The following is a 22,616-nucleotide window of genomic DNA, read 5'->3' on the forward strand; positions in this document are numbered from 1 at the left end:
ATTGCCACCAGCCAAGCACTCACCTCCTTCATAGTCTCGATGGAAGCAAAATACTTGGACCACCAGTCCAGCATGCTCTCATCGGGCTCCTCCTCTTCTGGTTCTTCTACGCTTCCTTTCTTCTTTTTCTTCTTTTTCTCCTTCTCTTCTTCTGACTGTAAAAGAGTGGAAAGAGGTGGACAACAGAGCAGCGGCCAGTGGGACTACTCCTGTCCGCTGTGAGTCTCTGCTTTTCTGCTCCATTCGCACCTTTGGGTGTAGTCAGTGCATCTTTGGCCTCTGTCTGCACCTGCAGGATTTGTAGGAATCCTTTTCCTCTGTGCCAATTGGACAGCTTGTTTGCGGGCTTGAGGAACCTGTCAGGAGCCTTTCAAAGCCAAGAATTTGTGTGGAAGAGTTCCATGCAAAAGAGGCAGCAACACGCACAAGGGTACGTACGTGTAAGACAGAGAGAGACCAAATTCACACAATTAGCAGAATCACCTGGCAATACTTTCCCCTGAATGCTGCCACTTCAGGCTACCAGGGAGGGCATCACTGAATGTCCTTGTATCACTGCCCAGCCACCTAATTTCCCCTTCCCCAGATTTTCCCCTTGCCTGAACTTCCAGCAAGTTGGACATATGAGCTTGCTAGACAAGAGGCATGTGCATTACTGCCTCAAAATGCTGTTCTCTGCAAGCCCGGAAGAATCTTATCAAACATAGACCATGTTGCTTTGACAGCAATCTAGATTCAGCTCATCAAAATCAGCTATAGGTCTCAGGACACAGATTACAAAACCATTTTGGCCTCCTAGAATATTATGTAGCAATCAATACCCTCCAGCATGTATATATAATATAATCTCTCTCTCTCACCCACATACACACACACACATATGGGAGAATTAGGATTTCATTATCAAATCTGGCATGTGGAGTTTCAGCTCAATCCACTTTTGGACTTTTCTAGCTTGCTGCATAAAGTCATTGTCCCTCTTTCAGTGAAGGAGAAGCTTCAGCCAAGAACTTGCAACCCCCATCACCCCTTTCAGCAATCCCAGTGGGATTGGGTCTACAGTTTGGGGAAACTCAGAAGCCTTGATTGCTTATTGTTCATTCATATTGCATGTGCCCTCTCACCGGAGTTCAATTGCAACCACGCTTGAGGGAGGGTGCATCCAGACTACTCTTTTTTCTCTCTGGTGGTATTCAATCACAAACCAGCAAATTCAGGCTGTGTAATTATAGTTGTTTTGGAGGTCTTGTGCAACAAACCTGCTTCCCCAAAACATCAGACTTTTTGCAATAAGGCAAGTGATGGGCAAATGCACAGGAAAGTGGGGGATAACTTGCTTTGATGTAATGGCATCTAACCTCCCTGCAAACAAATCAGAATGGATGCTCAAAAAAGGAGTAATCTGCCTGGGCCTGAAGTCAGTTTTTAGTGGAACTCATCGCTAGGTGCCAGATGAGAGAGACTTTAGGAGGACGAATGAAAACATGCATAATATTCCCAGTCACCACCACCGAGCCAAGCACAGCGCAGCCCCCACTTACCACGTCCACCTTCACAACTGCATCGGAGTGCTGCCACCCAGGAAAAAGGAGAAGAATGGGGGGAAGAACAAGCAACAGTTACTAAGGTGAAGGAAGGCTGCTTATTGCCGTGCAGACACCAACACACGGGGGGAAGCAATGGAGGAAGCCGCAGGCACAGCCCTGATGGACAGTAAGCAATAAGGGGAGGTGACAAGATGGCCTGTGACAATTGTCAGAGCGGCCACAGATGGGCAATGCAGGCTTACATTGCTCTTCTGCCATGATGCTGCGGTGTTGGCCTTGGCAAAGCAGACACCGTTCTAGGTCTCTTATCCATACAAGCAAAGCATGACCAGGACAAATGGATGCCATTGTGTGTGTGTGTGTGTATTATGCAAGCGACATCATTGAATGAATGAATTTATTTTGGTCATGGACCAGCCAAACATGCGACATCATTGGCATACAAGGCATTTATATCAGCTTTCCCAAACCTTGTGCCCTCCAGATGTCTTGGATGATAACTCCTAGCATTTGTGTTCCAAAATATCTGGAAGGCACCAGGTTGGGAAAGCCTGCTTTATAACATAAGCAAAACAAGACTGATCTCTTGCCCCACACGAACGTTGAGAGTGGGAATCGAGAGATAAAGCTAACGAGGGATGAAAATAAGCAAATTTGTTTATTTGACTTTGCTCCTGGAATGAAGTCTGGAGGGCTGAGCAAAGCCTGTATAAGAAGGTTGGAAGTTTGGGTACCCATGCAAGAATGAATGAATGAATTAATCTTTATTTTTACGCCGCCCTTTTTCCAAAGCTGGAACTCAGGGCGGCTTACAGATAAAAACTACATATGGTTAAAAGCATACAAAAATATACAATTAAAATACAATTAAACTATTCACGACATTAAAACCATGAAGCATACACCTAAAATACAAAAAAAATTTTTTTTAATAATACAGGTGAAACCATGGGACAATACAACTGACCTTATAGAGTCCTATCTTAAATACCTTCTATGCTAAAAGCCTGTCGGAATAAAAAAAGTCTTTACCAACGAAAGGATAGCAAGGAAGGGGCCATTCGTACCTCCCTAGGAAGGGAGTTCCAGAACCTAGGGGCAGCCACCGAAAAGGCCTTATCTTGTGTCCCCACCAAATGAGCTTGCGAAGGTGTTGGGACTGAGAGAAGGGCCTCTCCTGAAGATCTCAGGGCCCGGGCAGGCTCATATAGGGAGGCAAGTCAACCTCTCCTTGCTATGTTGAGCACTGTACAGAAGATGCTTCCCAGGTGACTTCACACCTCAGCCCTTGATACTCTGCAACTCACCGCTTCCAGCTTGACCATGGTCTCCATCTTCTTGATGGGAACCTCTGGCTCCATGTTGACCACAATTTCACCTGCAGGATGAGAGTAGGGCCCTCCATTTGCCAGAGCCACATAGGCGTTCATGAGCTTAGCTAGACAGAGGACAGAGAAGTAGAACCAGGCAGAGAGACAGACAGAGAGAGAGAGCAGAGAAGAATTGTTTAGGATGGAGGTGGCTAGAAAGTAGGGATGCCTGAGATCCTGATGAAAACAGAAACAGAAGTGGAAATTACCAATATTCCCTTATTTGTCCCATGTCCTAAATGGAAATTAATCCAACTGGTACCACTCGGTATTTGCCTTTTTTTAATCTGCAAATGATACACAATTGATGATGTTTTCCCCATTTAAATTGTACTTCCTTTGCACTGAAATGAATGGTGTGAAACTTACATCGTGTGAAATTCATAACGTCTGTAAGTTACATAAGCAATTAACGTTAATTATATTAACTGAGACAAATAACATAGTATTTGGCAGAAACCGAATTGTAGCGGGACAGAAACAGCGCTGATTGTGATGAAGACAAGTCGGAATGGAAATCGCTGCCTTCTTACATTCCCTACATGAAGGTGAGACAAACGGAAGAGAAACTGATGAGAAAAATGAAAAATACGGGAGAGAGGGCCTCTAGGCTTCAAAGAGAAAACTCACAGGGGTGAAAAATACAGAAAAAATACTGAAAGCACAAGAGCCTTTGTGCAACAAGGCCCATCTATCATCACAACACTATGAATGTATATGGATAATTTCCTAAGGGAGCAATGGACATTATTTCAGGGTTTTTTTACAACTATGTAATGCTGACCAGTCTTATTATCTCCATATTTCAAATTGGGCAGGAGAGAGAGTCAGAGACTGTGACTTGCTTCAGGATTATCCAGTGAGTTCCTAGGTGCTGTGAGATTAGAACCAGGGACTCATTAAATAATGTTCTGGGGCTCATTCTCCCGGTTTGCAAACCAACAGCCCCAAGAGCTGGGCATTTAGGATGTACTGGTCAGTCATTCCCTCTGTCCATTTACACACTTAGCCCACCCCACAGATGCCCCATCTCTTCCCCCTCCCCCCAGGGTCTCCCTCCCTCTCTCTGGGGCTACCTGCCATGCTCCAGTGCTGAGCTTTCTTATCTGGAGGCCTATAGATGAATTTTCGTAAGGTGTTGACGGCGTGGCTTCCCACAAGGGTGTAACGCCCAAAGGCACGGCAATCCACCACACGGATGTTCAGGGGCGGATGAAGGAGCTCATTTTCCGGCAGATCCTGCAAAGGACCAGAATATTTGGTCAGGGTTTTTTTTGGCAGGTGGGGGAATAATTGCTGAGTTTGAGGGGAACCCATGCAAGGTGTCGTCTGGGCCCCACCCTATCCACTTCCTTGCTGCTCCGGCGCTCTCATTGACCCCACAACCCTGAAGATGATATCTGATTGGCTGAGCTTGCTCCCTCTCTTGCCCTGGGGAAATGCATTAAATTAAAATGGAAGGCAGCGCAGCACTTTGCTTTGCTTCGCGTTCCTTCCTAACACACTAGCGCTTGCTGCCCCTGGCTCTCTGCTGTTGTTTGAGCCCAGTAGTCAAGCTGTAATGTAAAGCGTTTTTGGTGCTTTTGTTTGCTGCTCTGGGCTCCTGCTGGGAGAAAGGGCGGGATATAAATTAAATAATAAATAAATAAATAATGGCACCACTGCCTCTGAATACCAGCCACAGGAGAGCAACAGCGGGGAAGAGCTCTTGCTTGTGGGCTTTCAAAGACTGGCTCCTGATTGGCCACTGTAAGAAGCAGGAGGCTGGAGCGGATGAGCCTTTGGTGTGACACCGCTTCAGGGCTATTCTTACATTATTTCGCACCCACCTCCACTCCCTCCTGGTCAGCGGGGCAGTGGAATCTGCTCCGGGTTTTAGTCCTTTAGAACTTTCCTTGCAGCCACCAGGCACGACTGCTCCTGCTACCGCTGTGGGGGGAAAGTACTCACCACTTCAAACCACTTGACCAAGGTGCTGAAATTGGGGTTTTTCTTGTAATTTTGGATGAGGGATGACTGGACCCCCCTCCCAGCACATTCGATGTCCACTCGAGGTCGATCCACCTGGGCCAAGTTCACCCGCTTCAGATCTCTCAGTCCCCAGAACAAGATCTAGAGGGGGCAAGTACAAGACGTGAGGATGGATAAGCCCCAGGAGGAGCAGACAGCAGCATCAGGGTTTATCTGGGATGGCCAGTCAGAATCACTTAATTGGGAGTCACTGTGAAATAATGGTGAGTGTGTTGGTCTTACGACCTGAGAGACAAGGGTCATCTCCTCCCCTCTTTGCAACCTATATAGCCCCTACATTGACCTCTCCCAGTTCACAAGGCAGGGCTGGCAAGGACTGTGGAGTCAGCACAGGTAGCACCAGCCATATTGCACGTGCACCACCCAATATGACACCTCCCTTCTGGGGACATTGTTGGATTCCACACGTGTTAGTTTAGGGCAAAAGGGCAAGATGCTCTTGTGCAAATGTGCCCTTTGTCTCCAAAAAGGCACCCATCCATGAACTCAGAAAAGAGGCTGAGATTACCTCCACTCTATATTTGCTTAGCACAGGGCGGATTCCCAGAGGCACGGGCAGGATTGGACCCCGATCTATGTCTGTGGGCCCATCAATGGGAGGCAGGTCTAACTTCCCAGCTGGGCCGATCTGGAAGAGAAAAGGAGGGCATCTGGCATCTGTTCCTTTGGCAATATCACACACACACACACCACAGCCACCATGAAACATCTGTCCATTTCTTTCCTATCCATTTCCCATCAGGAAGCCAACATTTCCCATTAATGCATCTGCTTGTCAGAGTCTAGAATTCCTGCTTTAAAAAGTGTAACCAAAAAGGCATGGCTTGGATAAAGTGTGTTATTTTATTTATTTTGTTTAACAAAACGTGTACAACTGCTTGATTGCAGAAAACCTCTAAGCGGTTTACAAAAAAATTATAAATAAAAACAATTTTAAAAAAGTAATTAAAACCATTTTTTAAAATGATTTGTTTAAATCATGATTTGTAGACTAAAAAAAGATTAAAACACATCAGCATCTGTGTGTCTGGAAAGGCTTGCCGAAACAAAAACATTTTAAGCAGGTGCTGAAAAGAATACAGCGAAGGCACCTGCCTGATGTCAAGAGGCAGGGAGTTCCAAAGAGCAGGTGCTGCCATATCAAAAGAACGATTTCTTACAACTGCAGAACAAGTATCATGTGGCACCTGTTGGCTCTTCTGTTGTATTAGCTCTTCATATTTTGTTTCTGGTTGCATAAATTTGAATATTTAGTTCCAGTGCTTTGTCTGAGACGTGGAGAGGAAGACTAGGAGTCGTGGAACCTCATGCAAGGCAGAGGGTTGCAACCTTTTTGGGCCAATGGGCACATCTGGAATCTTGAGAAACGTCAGTGGAAGTTTGAATAAAATGGCTGCTATGGGGGGTGTGGCATAATGGCTTCAGTGTCAGAGAGGGGGAGCCAGTGCAAAACGGAACTCAGCAAGGGAAGCCGTCTTCTTGTGCACTGTGGATTTTTCAGGGGATATTTACCGAGATATTTTGCAGGTGCCATAGGAGGTACTGGCAGGCACAATGGCACCCAGGGGCACCACATTGGTGACCCCAGGGAGAAGGAATGTGAGAGAGAAGAGCTGCTGGAGGTGTCCTCCTGAGTGTTGCTGGCTTCTGATCTTTGAGCAGAAACATCCCATGCATTTCCTTGTGCAGCCACATAAATTTAAGCTAAAATAGCAGTTGTAGTAGGAGTTATTCTGCAATTCTGTTGAACATTTCAAGTTGGAAGTTGTAATATGCAAATCATGATTACAGCCATGCAGGTTTCAAGTAACCCTGAGAAGCAGGTAGCTACAGGGGGTTGGACTTGATGGCCTTACAGGCCCCTTCCAAGTCTACGATTCTGTGATTCTATACAGCCTGTCCCCCAACTGTGCCTGCCAGCTACTGGGGACACGATGCCAGCAGAGGACCATTGCGCTCACATTCTGCTCCTGGGCTTCCCTTTGGGGGCATCTGATTGGCCGCTGTGGAGAGAAAGAGGCTGGTCTAGAGCTGCACGGCTCTTCTGATGCATCCTGATAGGCCACTGGGCAGCAAATGGCACGTCCCTTTCTGGAAACATCTTCCCAGCCCTTGCCTATAATGAGATTTGCACAGCCTGGAAACCAGTGGCAGCTAGCAGTTACATGTCAGTGGGGCAGTGGAATCTGCTGTGCACCTTGGACAACGCCTTGGAAGTTCAGACTAAAACGCAGAGCGGATTCCACTGCCCCACTGACATGGAGCTGCCACTGCTGCAAACTTGGTGTCATATCCTGAGCTGAATTCTAGGAGAAGATCAAAGTCGCCTCATTTGGGCTCAGCCTAGTTTTACCTGCTTGCCCCCAAGGGTGGAGACACCATTACCTGGAGCAGTTCAAAGGCAGCCAGCAGGTCTCCAGCGGTGGAGTTGCCCCGGTAGATCTGGTAGTACTCCAGCTGAGGGGGGAAGCGTGGCGGGCTGTACTCCTCATCTGACATCTTCACCAAGGGCTTGGCGAATGTACGCCCCATGAAGTCAGCCTTTCCCTGGAAGGATAGAGAAGGCTGGATCTCAGCCACAGCAGATAACTCTTCTCCAAGGCTTCAGGACGGCTGGGGCTGGGTGCTGGCCTAGATGATCACTTTGCCAAGGTGACACAGTTTTGGTGAACAAGTATTACAGCAGCAGTAGGGAGCCACCAGGCAGTGAGCCAAATGAGGTCTGGCAGGGGTCCTAATTTGGCCCACAAGGCTGTTCCTCCCAAACCACATATGTCCTATGTGGCGTCGGATGTGAGGCAGGTAAAGATGCAGCTGCAAAGAAACAACTGGGAGGCGTAAATTGTGGTCCCAACTGTTCCTTAGCAAGCAGGGCTGGACTTTGGCACTTTTTAAATCTGGCACAAAAGGCAAGCCCCACTGAGACTGCTTCCACTTGGGCGCTCCAGAGCGCAAAGGATCCCTGCCTAAAGTGAGGACTGCAATCAGCTGATCTGCCCTGACTGCGACACCCCCTGGGATCAGCTGCACTCCAGAGTTCCTGATCAGGAGGCCCCGAGTGCAGCCAATCTGTGCCGACCAGCACTGGGATCAGCTTCAAAAATCTTTCTTTGCAACCTGGCTTGATTTCAAACCAGGCTGCAAAAGAACATTTTTACTTTGCAGTGGCAGCTTGAACTCAAGCCAGAATGGAAAGCACCAGAAGTGCACGTAAAAAGGGCTCCCAATTCTTTCCTTGAAAGTTGGGTCGCCTGATGTCATTGCGACAGCAGGTGATAGACTGGTGGGCAACCCTGCCCACCTGTCCAAGTGGCAGTGGGGGTGGGGACTCAGAATCTGGCCCATTGGCTGGATCCTGCTCCACGCCCTTGCTTCAGGGTCAAAGAAGCCAAACCAGTCAGGAGGCCAGAGGTGTGTTTGCCACAGCTGTGAGAAATGTGGAGGAGGGGAATGCAGAGGCCATGTTGGGAGTAGCAGGACGGTCCAGCCTTTCTTCCCGGTTCTGCTCCAAAGTGCCCCCTTCCCACAATACTCTATCTGTCTGTCTGTCTCTCTATCTGTCTGTTAAAAACAGGATCTCATCTCAGCCCTCAGACTGAGGCTGCTCTCATTATCTAGCTTGGTCCTCAGTCTTATAAGCAGAATGGCAGCTCACAGACCAAAAACAGGCCCGGTTGTATCAAGAGACATTGCAGAGGAGAGGCCCACCAGTCTGGAATTGGAAGATGTTAGCAGAGCTGCATGCAAACCACCCCCTGGCTGCCAAGCATGCCAAGAAGGGATTCCCCTCCCAGTCTCTCTCCCTGCCATGCTGCCCCCATCTACCCCCACCCTGGTTCTCTTACCACCGTGTCCTGGTCATAGATCTCGATGACAATGATGGGGGGGTCGTCTCGCATCTCATGGGCTTCCCCATACAGTTCCACGTTGTCGAACACCAGCAGCTGGTCCCAGGTGGGACAAAGGGTCTCGTTGAGGATCTGAGAGGAAGAGGATGGGGAAGGACTAAAGACCTGCAGAAAACATTTCGAGCCCCAACAAGATGTACCAAATTTCTTTCTGATTCCACTGAAATTCTGCAGAGGTTTTGCCTGTAGCAGGAATGGCTGTTCCTTTGAATCTCACAGTTAAAGTCTTCACTATCTTTGGCCCTCTGGTCTCCCTTTAAATCAGACTTGATCAGTGGGCATCTGAGACGGGGCCTTCGCTGCAGTGGCACCTCAATTATGGAAGTTCCTCTGTGGTGAAAGGTTCAAATACCCTGTCAGCCATGAAGCTCATTGGCTGATCTAGGGCAGTCACAGTCTCTCAGCCTAACCTACCTGTCAGCAAGCCGAGTGCCAGTGGGTCAGGCTCTGGATGATGATCCCTGAGGCCCAGAAGGGTCCCTGAAGGGCCTCTCCTTAGGCTGAGAGAGTGGAACTCCTGCTCCATGATCCGCACCAGTGTTGGGTTGAGGGGCCCAGTGACCCAACGCTGCTGCAGATCGCAGAGAAGGAGCTTCCAGGCAACCCCCCCCCCGATACAAGCGGCATGGGCTTAAATAAGCCTGCCTCACCTACCTCCTGCATCACTGCATCAATGCATCAGTGTACTGTACAGGCATGCCTGCCATCACCCAAGTTGGTAGCGGGGACATCCCTAAGGGATGGATGCCTCCACCGCCATCTTGGATGATGGCAGGTGTGCACATGCAGCACACTGATGTGGGAAGTAGATGGGGCAGGCAGGCCTATTTAAGCCCCACACTGGCTGCATCCGGAGGGAGTGTTAGGGAGTATGATGCTGCAGGCCAAGGGAAGGCTGGTACCCAAGGGCCTAGTCGTGCCTGGCACTGGCCCGGCCTCCAAGAGATCAATTGGGGTGGAAGAGAGCCATGGCCGCCACCTCCTTGGAGGAAAGGTTTAAAAATGTTTATTGTGTTGGATTGTTGCTTGTATTTTAGTATTGTTTTGTTATTTATTGTATTTTTATGCTGTTTTATGTTCACCGCCCAGAGAGCTATTGCTAGTCGGGCGGTATATAAATTTAATAAATAAATAAATAAATAAATAAATAAATAAAATATAAATGCAATAAATGCATAAATAAATAAAAAATTTAGGAAGAGCTTAAAATGGGTGTACAACAAGTTGCCTTTCTAAATCCTTTCCGCCTCAAAAAAGGTTCAGTCTCCGAGTGTATTTTGACAGAAAGAAGTTCCTTTTTTAAATTTAAATAATATTTAAATAATCTTGTTTCATGGTTCTTCTGAAGGTGTTGTGGCAGCAGAAAAACAACAAGCACAACAAAACAAAACAGGAACTCCCCATAACCCCCAACACAGCAGCAGAAAAACAGGGACAAGGAGGGGACCAGGCAGGCTTGGCTGGGGAGAGCATTCCACAACGCTGGCACCACGTCTAGCAACAAAGTCAGTTTGGTTCTATCTAATTTACACTTCCCAAAAGAATAGGCAGCCTGAAATGTGGCTAATCTCTGAGATTTACACTTCTCCAAACCTTGCAAAGTAGTTCTCCAACAACAAAAGTGTACAAAAACACTTAATCAGTGAAAATCAGAAACGCGTTATATCAAGAGAAATTGCTTGCAAAAATGTATATATTAGGAGAAATGCACTTGAAAACGCTGATAGGTTTTTCAGATGAAGTTTTTAAAAATAAATAAATCGCAAGCTGATGCAGTAATGTCGCAAACTATTTTATTATTTATATTTATTTATTATTTGATTTATATCCCGCTCTTCCTCCCAGCAAACTCAAGACTGGAAAAATGAGAAACTGACAGCTTTGCTGACATCCTTAGAGAGGATCCTTCTACACCCCCCACCTCCACCCCGTAAATGTTCATGGGAAGGAACATTCAGGAGACTCTCCATCTTTAAGGAACCCAGGTGCCCCCGAGCCATGCGGGACTTTAAACGAACAAATCAGCACCTTGAATTGCTGCTGAGAAATGAAACATGCAATCAAGTAGGTTTGAAGAGCAACGGAGGTAGAGACAGAGAAGAGTTATGAGGTGACCTGAGGACACCCTCTGAAATGGAAATGGACTGCCTTCAAGTCAATTCTGACTTACGGCAACCCTATGAATAGGGTTTCCATGGTAAGCGGTATTCAGAGGGGGTTTCCCATTGCCTCCCTCGGAGGCTGAGAGGCAGTGACTGGCCCAGGGTCACCCAGGGAGCTTCATGGCTGGGTGGGGATTCGAACCCTGCTCTCCCAGGTCATAGTCCAACACCTTAACCACTGCACCACACTGGCTCTCAGGACTCCCTCTAAACTTTTCTTTTCTATTTTCTTTTTCTTCTTTTTTTTAAAAAAAACATAAACTAGCTGCTCAATGCAGCTACAATCACCAAGCAAAATGAGGCCACAAGTGCCCTGGGAATGATGGAGTGTGATATTGTGCAGTCCTTCCCAGGGATTTTGTAGGGGAGGGGGCAGATGGTGGCTGGGGCTTCTAGCCACTTGGAGTGGCTGCTACCTTTTCTTATTTTTATTTTTCATAGAATCATAGAATAGTAGAGTTGGAAGGGGCCTATAAGGCCATCAAGTCCAACCCCCTGCTCAATGCAGGGATCCAAATCAAAGCATTCCCGACAGATGGCTGTCCAGCTGCCTCTTGAAGGCCTCCAGTGTTGGAGAGCTGACTGCCTCTCTAGGTAAATTCGATTCAGTTCACATTTAAAAGTGAACCTACCCTAACAGAGCAAGCCAAATGCTGGGAAGCTGGTGGAGGAGGAGCCGGCGGAAAGTTCCACAGGATCCTCCTCCCACTCGGGCACCACCAGCCCGGCTGAACCCCAGCACAGTCGGGAGCTGTGCACACAAACTGGCCATGAAGCGCTGGCTCCGGCAAACAGGCCTCCTGGGGAGTAAGCGCTCCCTGTAGGCCACAAAGGGGCATATTTTAAATTATTTTATTCTGCTGGCCTTTTGGCTGGGGGAGTTTGCGAGGATTGAGATGTGGGGGAGGGATCTGAACGCCAGTCTGTGGCTCCACCACTGCCACACCTCCAGAATGCCCTGTTTTGGGGGCTTCTGCCAGCTTCCGCTGGCCCTCTGTCTGCTGGCCTGGCTGTCCCCAGCAGACCCCCAGCTGGCAATCTCCTGGTGAAGCCACATCTCTGCAGCGGCGGATTGCTGCTGCTGGTGAAGCCTGGTGGAGCCAGGAGCCTCTCAGCACAGCCAGCACTCCGTGGCATCCAGTTCACCTCAGCCTGGTGGGAAAGGTGAGGTGGATTGCACCCTAAGTCACACTTTCAAAAACAACATGGGAACCAAAACGCAGCCATCCTTCCAAACTCGCCTTTCTCTGAAATCTGCAGTGTGGTTCTCTAGCCAAGTACTGCGTACACAGTATGCATAAAAATACATATTTTAGCAATATCAACTGCACAAATGCATTACATTAGGGAAAAGAGCACTGCAAAAATGTGTATATTAGGAGAAATTCACACTACAGTGTTGATGAATTGTCATAAAGATTAAAAAAAAAACCTGACATGGAATTGTACCGAAGTTTGCAAAACTAAGAAACTGAGAGAAACTGAAATTGCCGGATTTGTCCATCCTTAACTGCAGCAATGTGCATTTTGGGGCCAAGTTAAGAACATAAGAACATAAGAGGAGCCTGCTGGATCAGGCCAGTGGCCCATCTAGCCCAGCATCCTGTTCTCACAGTGGCCAACCAGGTGCCTGGGGGAAGCCCGCAAGCAGGACCCGAGTGCAAGAACACTCTCCCCTCCTGAGGCTTCCGGCAACTGGTTTTCAGAAGCATGCTGCCTCTGACTAGGGTGGCACAGCACAGCCATCACGGCTAGTAGCCATTGATAGCCCTGTCCTCCATGAATTGGTCTAATCTTCTTTTAAAGCCATCCAAGCTGGTGGCCATTACTGCATCTTGTGGGAGCAAATTCCATAGTTTAACTATGCGCTGAGTAAAGAAGTACTTCCTTTTGTCTGTCCTGAATCTTCCAACATTCAGCTTCTTTGAATGTCCACGAGTTCTAGTATTATGAGAGAGGGAGAAGAACTTTTCTCTATCCACTTTCTCAATGCCATGCATAATTTTATACACTTCTATCATGTCTCCTCTGACCCGCCTTTTCTCTAAACTAAAAAGCCCCAAATGCTGCAACCTTTCCTCGTAAGGGAGTCGCTCCAGCCCCTTGATCATTCCGGTTGCCCTCTTCTGAACCTTTTCCAACTCTATAATAGCCTTTCTGAGATGAGGCGACCAGAACTGTACACAGTATTCCAAATGCGGCCGCACCATAGATTTATACAACGGCATTATGATATCGGCTGTTTTATTTTCAATACCTTTCCTAATTATTGCTAGCATGGAATTTGCCTTTTTCACAGCTGCCGCACACTGGGTCAACATTTTCATCGTGCTGTCCACTACAACCCCGAGGTCTCTCTCCTGGTCGGTCACCGCCAGTTCAGACCCCATGAGCGTATATGTGAAATTAAGATTTTTTGCTCCAATATGCATAATTTTACACTTGTTTATATTGAATTGCATTTGCCATTTTTCCGCCCATTCACTCAGTTTGGAGAGGTCTTTTTGGAGCTCTTCGCAATCCCTTTTTGTTTTAACAACCCTGAACAATTTAGTGTCGTCAGCAAACTTGGCCACTTCACTGCTCACTCCTAATTCTAGGTCATTAATGAACAAGTTGAAAAGTACAGGTCCCAATACCGATCCTTCAGAGACTCCACTTTCTACAGCCCTCCATTGGGAGAACTGTCCGTTGATTCCTACTCTCTGCTTTCTGCTTCTTAACCAATTCCTTATCCACAAGAGGACCTCTCCTCTTATTCCATGACTGCTAAGCTTCCTCAGAAGCCTTTGGTGAGGTACCTTGTCAAACGCTTTTTGAAAGTCTAAGTACACTATGTCCACTGGATCACCTCGATCTATATGCTTGTTGACACTCTCAAAGAATTCTAATAGGTTACTGAGACAGGACTTTCCCTTGCAGAAGCCATGCTGGCTCTGCTTCAGCAAGGCTTGTTCTTCTATGTGCTTAGTTAATCTAGCTTTAATAATACTTTCTACCAGTTTTCCAGAGACAGAAGTTAAGCTAACTGGCCTGTAACTTCCGGGATCCCCTCTGGATCCCTTTTTGAAGATTGGCGTTACATTTGCCACTTTCCAGTCCTCAGGCACGGAAGAGGACCCGAGGGACAAGTTACATATTTTAGTTAGCAGATCAGCAATTTCACCTTTGAGTTCTTTGAGAACTCTCGGGTGGATGCCATCCGGGCCCGGTGATTTGTCAGTTTTTATATTGTCCATTAAGCTTAGAACTTCCTCTCTCGTTACCACTATTTGTCTCAGTTCCTCAGAATCCCTTCCTGCAAATGTTAGTTCAGGTTCAGGGATCTGCCCTATATCTTCCACTGTGAAGACAGATGCAAAGAATTCATTTAGCTTCTCTGCAATCTCCTTATCGTTCTTTAGTACACCTTGGACTCCCTTATCATCCAAGGGTCCAATTGTCTCCCTAGATGGTCTCCTGCTTTGAATGTATTTATAGATTTTTTTGTTGTTGGTTTTTATGTTCTTAGCAATGTGCTCCTCAAATTCTTTTTTAGCATCCCTTATTGTCTTCTTGCATTTCTTTTGCCAGAGTTTGTGTTCTTTTTTATTTTCTTCATTCGGACAAGACTTCCATTTTCTGAAGGAAGACTTTTTGCCTCTAAGAGCTTCCTTGGCTTTGCTCGTTAACCATGCTGGCATCTTCTTGGCCCTGGCGGTACCTTTTCTGATCTGCGGTATGCACTCCAGTTGAGCTTCTAATAGAGTGTTTTTAAACAACTTCCAAGCATTTTCGAGTGATGTGACCCTCTGGACTTTGTTTTTCAGCTTTCTTTTTACCAATCCCCTCATTTTTGTGAAGTTTCCTCTTTTGAAGTCAAATGTGACCGTGTTGGATTTTCTTGGCAATTGGCCAGTTACATGTATGTTTAATTTAATAGCACTGTGGTCACTGCTCCCAATCGGTTGAACAACACTTACATCTCGCACCAGGTCCCGGTCCCCACTGAGGATTAAGTCCAGGGTTGCCGTCCCTCTGGTCGGTTCCATGACCAACTGGTCTAGGGAATAGTCATTTAGAATATCTAGAAACTTTGCTTCTTTGTCATGACTGGAACACATATGCAGCCAGTCTGTCCGGGTAGTTGAAGTCACCCATTACTACCACATTTCCTAGTTTGGATGCTTCCTCAATTTCATATCTCATCTCAAGGTCTCCCTGAGCATTTTGATCAGGGGGACGATAGATCGTTCCCAGTATTAAGTCCCTCCTGGGGCACGGTATCACCACCCACAACGATTCTGTGGAGGAGTCTGCCTCTTTTGGGGTTTCGAGCTTGCTGGATTCAATGCCTTCTTTCACGTATAGAGCGACTCCGCCACCAATATGTCCTTCCCTGTCCTTCCGATATAGTTTATATCCAGGGATAACTGTATCCCACTGGTTTTCTCCATTCCACCAGGTCTCCGTTATGCTCACTATATCAATGCTCTCCTCTAAGACTAAGCACTCCAGTTCTCCCATCTCGGTTCGGAGGCTCCTAGCATTAGCGTACAGGCACTTGTAAGCAGTGTCTCTCTTCAAGTGTCTTTGGCACTTGTGGTTAGGCCTGTGGTAATTTCGCTCTTCTGAATTTATATCCTGTGCCCCTGCTCTCACAATGCCTACTCACAATGCTCACAATGCTCTCACAATGCTCTCACAATGCCTACTTCTAGGCCTACCCCTTTTAACATTACAAGCCAGAAATTCCGGCAAGGGCCACTTCAGGCAAAAGATTCCTGAGCGGCGCATCTGCCTCTGAGGAAGCGCCACTCTTACCTCGGTGCACTGGCTCTGCGAGATGAAGAACACCCGGGCAAAGGGGTCGGAGAGGCCACTGCTATCTGCAGCGAACAAACTCCTGGCCTGGTACATGTGCACACGGAGCTGGAAGACCTGTTTCTCTGAGAAGGAAAGAACAGAGAGGGAGGATACTCTGAGCGGATTTGGGGGAGCAAGAGAGAATTAGGGATGGAGGAGAAACCCACGCTTTTCAAGCGAATAAGCAAACACAGCTCTCCTTTGAAATTTGCATTTCTCTGAATTTTGCAATGCAATTCTCCAACCGGAGAATGCATGCAAAAATGTTTATGTTACATTGTATTTGGGGGGAAGGGGGATTGTTTGCAAAAGAACTGCATATGCTAGGCAAGATTGCATACAAAGATGTGTATATTAGCAAAGATAATATGCAAAAACTGCAATCTATAGGGGGAAATTGCCTACACAAATGTGTATATTAAGAGAAATGCACATGAAAATTCATATATAGACTTTGAAAGACAATCGCACACTTGTGCAGAAATGGGATGGCCTGAAGGTAGGCCTGGAACAATGAGAACGGAGAGATACCTCTCTTTCTCTCTCTCTCTCTCTCTCTCGTGTGTGTGTGTGTGTGTGTCGTTCTTTGGAGCCAAGCCTTTCCTACACTTAGGACCTGCATTCGTTACAAGGGCTGAACCAGTGGCAGCTGATGGTTCCATGTCAGTGGAGCAGAGGAATCTCCAGGTTTTTGTCCAAACTTTCAAGGAGCTGTCCAGTGTGCTGAAGCTGAAGGTGCTGAAGAACCTTAGACAGCTCCTTGAATGTTGGGACTAAAACCCGGAGTTGGATTCCCCTGCCCCACTGACATGGAGCCACCAGCCACCACTGGGCTGAATTTGGATAAAATTTAAAGCAAGCAGGAAGACACTGCCTCTGAGCATGTGCTGGGTGACTTAAGGACCTGACCCACCACATCTGTGATTACAGGTAGGGTCTGGAAGGCCCCTGCACAACTGAAAGCAGGAAAATATTCTCTTACTGGTGTATAGGAGGCTGATGGGTGGGAACGAGGGGACCCCTTGTCCCTTGGGCAGTTTCCTCTCCTCAAAGCCACAGGGCAGGCCACCGAGGAAGTCTTTTCGCTGCTTGTTCAGTCCCAGCCACAAATAGATCTCCATTTTGGCCTGTACTGTCCAGCCGGCCGGTCCAAAGCCCCTTTTTCCAGGTAACTGAGAGAAGAGAGGCCAAGGAAGAGGGAATATTAAACACCCATCACTTCTCTCATTGCATCAGAAGTTCCCATTTCACCCCATATCTGAGTCCTGAAACTGACACAGTGGTTAGGCCACAGTGTTTGCACCCAAGTAAGAGTATTTAAGGCCATTTGTGTCTGCAAATGTGTGCAGGACTGTGACCTTAACCCAACCTTCACCAACCTGGTGGTTTTTCTATTGTGGTTCTCAGAGCCAATGGACAAGGCAGCTCTTGGGTAAGAAGAGCTTTGACATCTCAGATGCTTCATATCCACCTGCCTCCTTTCTAAACTGCACTTCTCAGACTCACCCCCATCCATCCATCCATCCATCCATCCATCCATCCATCCATCCATCCATCCATCCATCCATCCATCAACTGCATGCCAATTGGGAAAACGGCTGTCAGGTCACCCTCAGGAAGACGGTCTTCACTTTGGCGCAGTCCTTGCCCATCTCCTCATCCACGATGGAGTAGAGGATGTCCTTGGAGGGGATACGGACGTAGGCGATGCGCTTGTTGTTGCTCATCATCCAAATGAAAATGTCAGGGATGCTGTGCTGGGGCTGAAAATGCAGCAGGGTGGGCACAGAGAAAGAGGAAGGGAGGGAGGTTGAAAGCTGAACAGGACTGTGGGCCAGGCAACCGCCACCCCCGAGTTGCAGAATAGAGGAAGAGAAAGCAGCATAGCCCTCCATGATCTGCAGCCACACCTGGCCTTTAATTCTGGACTTCTTGCCTCCCAGTTCCCACTTCTGTCTCCGTGGTGGGCTTCCAGTCTCATGAGCTGGGCTCTCCTTGATTCTGGCTCTCCCTGATTACACTTGCTGACTAGGGACTCTTCTAACCTGACTCCGACCTCAGCTACTCTTGACCTCAGCTCCTGTTCTTCCAAGTATTTGCAACCCTGACTTGACCACTTGCCTACTCCTAGACCCCAGTCGGTTTGCCAGCAACTACCTCTTCTTCCATCTTGTTGATGCTCTTGTGGAGCTACCACCTGGATCCAGACCTGACTTGTGTTTCCCAGATCCTGCATGCTTGGCTGCCTAAAGATATTTAAGCAGGGCTCAAGATACGTACAAGTGAGCCTGGTCCTCACCTCTTCCGCCAGGAACCGCAGCTTTTGCAGGAAGTTCTGTGCCTGCTTCAGCTTGTCTCTGATGGTGGTTTTCTTAACCTGGGATCGCATTGTCTTGGCCTGCTGGCCCATCGTCTCCTGCATGGCATCAGGTACGAGGAGAGAGACAGAGAGAAGGTGGGTGAAATAAAAGGCACCAGACTGCAAAGATAACTTGAATTTGGGAAATGGATGGGGGTGAGGACCAGCATCCTTGTCTACAAAATGGAAGTCACTGTTCGTAGGCTCTGCGAAGGTCTGTTGACACCCTTACTTTAGTAAAGGAGATTATCAAAGCACAGGTGTTTATACTGGTCTTGGAGGCGTTGGTGGCTAGTGCTCATTGGGACTGGTAGGGTGGAAGGCAGGAGACCCACAGTATGTGGAGCCAGAGCCAATGGGAGGCAGAGTGGATAATTCTAGTTTTATCCCCAGTTTGTCCTCCCTGCAGAATTCTGCAGGGCAATCATTGAGGCTAAGGAGGAGGGAGCTGACCGGAGGAAGTGAACTGGTTGCAAGTAAGAGGGAGAGCAGGCAGGGACTGGCTGGGAACAGACTGAGGTAGATAGGGCAGTGCCCCACTGGCCCTCATGGACCAGCCTACACTGCTTGGAGGAGAATTTTGGCCAGATGGGAAGGTCGGCTGAAATTTGTAGTTCTTTTGAAAACTATGGAATGATCTTCCTGACGAGGTGCGCCTGGAGCCATCACTGTTATCTTTTTGGTGCCAGGTCAAGAATTTCCTCTTCTCCCAGGCATTTTAGCATGTGTTTTTAAATAGTTTTTAAAATTTTAAACAGTGTTTTAAATTCTTTTTAAAAGATGTGTTTTAAATTTGTATATTTGTTTTTAGTTACTGTAAACCGCCCAGAGAGCTTCGGCTATGGGGTGGTATACAAATGCAATAAATAAACAAACAAACAAACAAACTGGGTTGCACTGGGTCTGCGGCCTTTGAACGACAAGCCAGCCAAAGTGAAAACCTCCAGATATCCGTGGAAGAGATGTAAGCACATTCTGTCCCATGGAAATCAAGGGGACTGAGGAGGGATTGACTTGGCCTGGGGGCCAACCTACTTTTTCTGGGGAGGTGTCATTCCGATTAATGCCATTTGTGGAAGTGTTTCCCACTGGTGGCACTGGTGAAACGGACCTCATCTTGCCACAATGAACAACATCACCAGTTGCAATTTTAGCACCAGTAACATCCCAGCGAAATGGACCAATTACAAATTAGAAATGAATATTGCTCTTGGTATCATATCCATGGGGGGGGGGAAGCAAGCAAGCAAGCAATTCAACCCAAGCTATAATCTCAGCAGTAATAATACTCTAACGGCAGAGCACACCATGGCCCACTCAACACCCTGGGCATTTCCCTTCCCTTCGACACCCTCCATTCACCCTCCCAGGAGAGGCACTCACCAGTTCCCGCATGCAAGATTTCAGCCTCTCCCGGTCCAGCCGCGTGCGGGAGGAGTGGTTCTGGTCTTTGTTGGAGAGGGTCACAAAGCGCCTGTTGGAACAACAGGTAGGGTGGGGAGAGATAAGAGAGAATGAGGGTGCCAACAGGAGAGGGCAGCTAAGATGGCCATGTTGGGGAGAGGGGGCACTTGAGGACACTGTTTGGGATTCACCTCCTCAGCAGTGGCACCTCCGATGAGTCCGTGGAAGCAGGCCACTACCACCACCACCACCACCCTTCCTGCCAAGCTTAGCAGAGGTTTGCAAAGCTGCAATAAAATTCCCACAAAAATTCACCAGGAATAATTACTAGAATCCTCATGCAGAACTGGACATTCCTCATCCAGCTGTCCCTTTGTTATGCTCTGGGAAGTGGGTGGGTTTGCAAGGGGACAAAAAGGGGCTGTTTAATCCTTCCCCGGTCTGCTGAAGATCCCTTTAAAAAAATTTCCCTGCCCTTGGGCACCAAAACAGAAAGTTAACTCAGCCGGAAGGGGTGAGCAGAGGGGCATTTCTTAGGGGAGAATTGGCAGACGCAGAAAGGGCCAAGCACATCTCTTTTCTTCGCTTCCTCCCAACCCTGCCTTCTTTGAAAGGTCCCCAGCCTTACAGTCCCAAATGCAGAGGGGGGGGGGAGCCATTTGCCAAGGCAATGCCTCCCACTGCTCCCAGAGGTCCTGGAAATCCATCTACGTTTTTGTGACGCAGACATGCCTTTCCTCCACATGAGTTCACCTAAAGTGTTTTCTAGCCCAAACACAGCTAAGAATCAGTCATCCACCCCTCAGGGAGTTATATGTTGTTGTTGTCAGTCTTCAAGCTTTGGATGTTTTTAGTTTATTAAAAAAGGTGAGTAAGGGGGGGAGGACCCCAGCACCTGGAAAGTCACTTTTGATTCCCCCCCCCCATTTTACAATACGCTCAGTTCACTTCATAAGAGAATATCTCAGCCATGCACAATGGAGGCAAAGGGGGCTAATCAGAACGGTTGGTTTATAAATGGTGATCTATAAGAATGTGAGGATGTTTTTCTCCCTCCCTCATAAAATTAGAACATGGGGTCATCCAATGAAGCTGAATGTTGGAAGAATCAGGACAGACAAAAGAAAGGACTTCCTCACACAACACATAGAATCATAGAATCATAGAATTGGAAGGGGCCTATAAGGCCATCCAGTCCAACCCTCTGCTCAATGCAGGGATCCAAATCAAAGCATTCCCGACAGATGGCTCTCCAGCTGCCTCTTGAAGGCCTCCAGTGTCGGAGAGCCCACTACCTCTCTAGGTAATTAATTCCATTGTCATATGGCTCTAACAGTTAGGAGGTTTTTCCTGATGTCCAGTCGAAATCTGGCTTCCTGCAACTTGAGCCCATTATTCCATGTCCTGCACTCTGGGATGATTGAGAAGAGAACCCAGCCCTCCTCTGTGTGGCAACCTTTCCAATACTTGGAAGAGTGCTACCATATCTCCCCTTAGTCTTTTCTTCTCCAGGCTAAACATGCCCAGTTCTTTCAGTCTCTCTTCACAGGACTTTGTTTCCTGTTCCCTGATCATCCTTGTTGCCCTCCTCTGGACCTGTTCCAGTTTGTCTGCATCTGTCTTGAAGTGCGGAGACCAGAACTGGACGCAGTACTCAAGATGAGGCCTAACCAGTGCTGAATAGAGGTCATCGTCAAACTGTGGAATTTGCAATGATGCAAATTGCAATGGAGGCAATGATGGCTACCAACTTGGACGGCTTCATTCATTATTTTATTTATTATTTATTACTTCAATTTATATACCGCCCTTAGCAGAATAGCTCTCAGGGTGGTGAACAAACAAGATAAAATACAATATATCATAATAAAAATCATAAAAACATATACAAACAAACAACAAAAAACACTACAAAAACACAATACGACAGAAATTAAAAATACGGATTAAAAGATTAAAATGGTTAAGAAAATTAAAATGCCTGGGAGCATAAAAAGGTCTTTACCTGGCGCCGAAAAGATAAAAGTGTAGGCACCAGGCGTACCTCTTCAGGGAGGCTGTTCCACAACTCAGGGGCCACCACAGAAAAGGCCCTAGATCTAGTAACCACCCTCCGGGCTTCCCGATGGGTTGGTACCCGGAGGAGGGCCTTAGATTCTGAACGAAGTGAACGGGTAGGTTCGTATCGAGAGAGGCGTTCCACAAGGTATTGAGGTCCCACGCCGTGTAAGGCTTTATAGGTAAGAACCAGCACCTTGAATCTCGCCCGGAAGCAAATAGGAAGCCAGTGCAGACGCGCCAAGACAGGTGTTATATGCGAAGACCGACTGGTCCTCGTCAGTAGTCTGGCAGCTGCGTTCTGCACCAGCTGAAGCTTCCGAACTGTCTTCAGGGGCAGCCCTACGTAGAGCGCATTACAGTAATCCAATCTTGAAGTTACCAGAGCGTGGACAACGGAGGCGAGGTCGTCCCTGTCCAGATAGGGGCATAGTTGGACTACCAGACGAAGATGGTAAAATGCATTCCGTGCCACCGAGGCCACTTGGGCCTCGAGAGACAGGGAAGAGTCGAGAAGAACCCCCAAACTACGTACCTGTTCCTTCAGGGGGAGTGTAACCCCATCCAGAACAGGGTTAACATCCACCATCTGAGCAGGGAAGGCATTCACCAACAATGTCTCGGTCTTGTCTGGATTGAGTCTCAGTTTATTAGCTCTCATCCAGTCCATTATCGCGGTCAGGCAACGGTTCAGCACATCAAGAGACTCACCTGAAGAAGATGAAAAGGAGAAATAGAGCTGCGTGTCATCAGCATGTTGATGGCAACGCACTCCAAAACTCCTTATGACCGCACCCAGCGGCAGCATGTAGATGTTGAAAAGCATGGGGGACAAAACCGACCCCTGAGGGACTCCGCAATGGAGAGTCCATGGTGTCGAGTGATGTTCCCCAAGCACTACCTTCTGGTGACGATCCGCGAAGTAGGAGCGG

At 47.7% G+C, this 22,616-nt stretch overlaps 1 protein-coding gene across 4 annotated transcripts in view; it reads right to left on the reverse strand.

Annotated features, from left to right (window-relative positions):
- Positions 1-22,616, reverse strand: part of OTOF (otoferlin) — a 219,258-nt gene that overhangs the window by 29,231 nt on the left and 167,411 nt on the right. For 2 of the 4 annotated variants that reach the window (XM_061626513.1, XM_061626512.1), the window contains exons 20-32: positions 19,606-19,696; positions 18,163-18,279; positions 17,474-17,626; positions 16,846-17,035; positions 15,822-15,946; positions 8,794-8,928; positions 7,334-7,495; positions 5,457-5,576; positions 4,868-5,029; positions 3,994-4,156; positions 2,855-2,985; positions 1,542-1,571; positions 24-155 (exon numbers count right to left, since the gene is read on the reverse strand). In XM_061626513.1, the coding sequence (XP_061482497.1) occupies positions 24-155; positions 1,542-1,571; positions 2,855-2,985; positions 3,994-4,156; positions 4,868-5,029; positions 5,457-5,576; positions 7,334-7,495; positions 8,794-8,928; positions 15,822-15,946; positions 16,846-17,035; positions 17,474-17,626; positions 18,163-18,279; positions 19,606-19,696 (1,711 nt within the window). The remainder of the gene's footprint in view (positions 1-23; positions 156-1,541; positions 1,572-2,854; positions 2,986-3,993; positions 4,157-4,867; positions 5,030-5,456; positions 5,577-7,333; positions 7,496-8,793; positions 8,929-15,821; positions 15,947-16,845; positions 17,036-17,473; positions 17,627-18,162; positions 18,280-19,605; positions 19,697-22,616) is intronic. The other 2 variants (XM_061626515.1, XM_061626516.1) reach the window with 1 other exon arrangement.

This window comes from Rhineura floridana, chromosome 4 (assembly GCF_030035675.1).
Source record: "Rhineura floridana isolate rRhiFlo1 chromosome 4, rRhiFlo1.hap2, whole genome shotgun sequence".
In the NCBI taxonomy this organism is placed as follows: domain Eukaryota; kingdom Metazoa; phylum Chordata; class Lepidosauria; order Squamata; family Rhineuridae; genus Rhineura; species Rhineura floridana.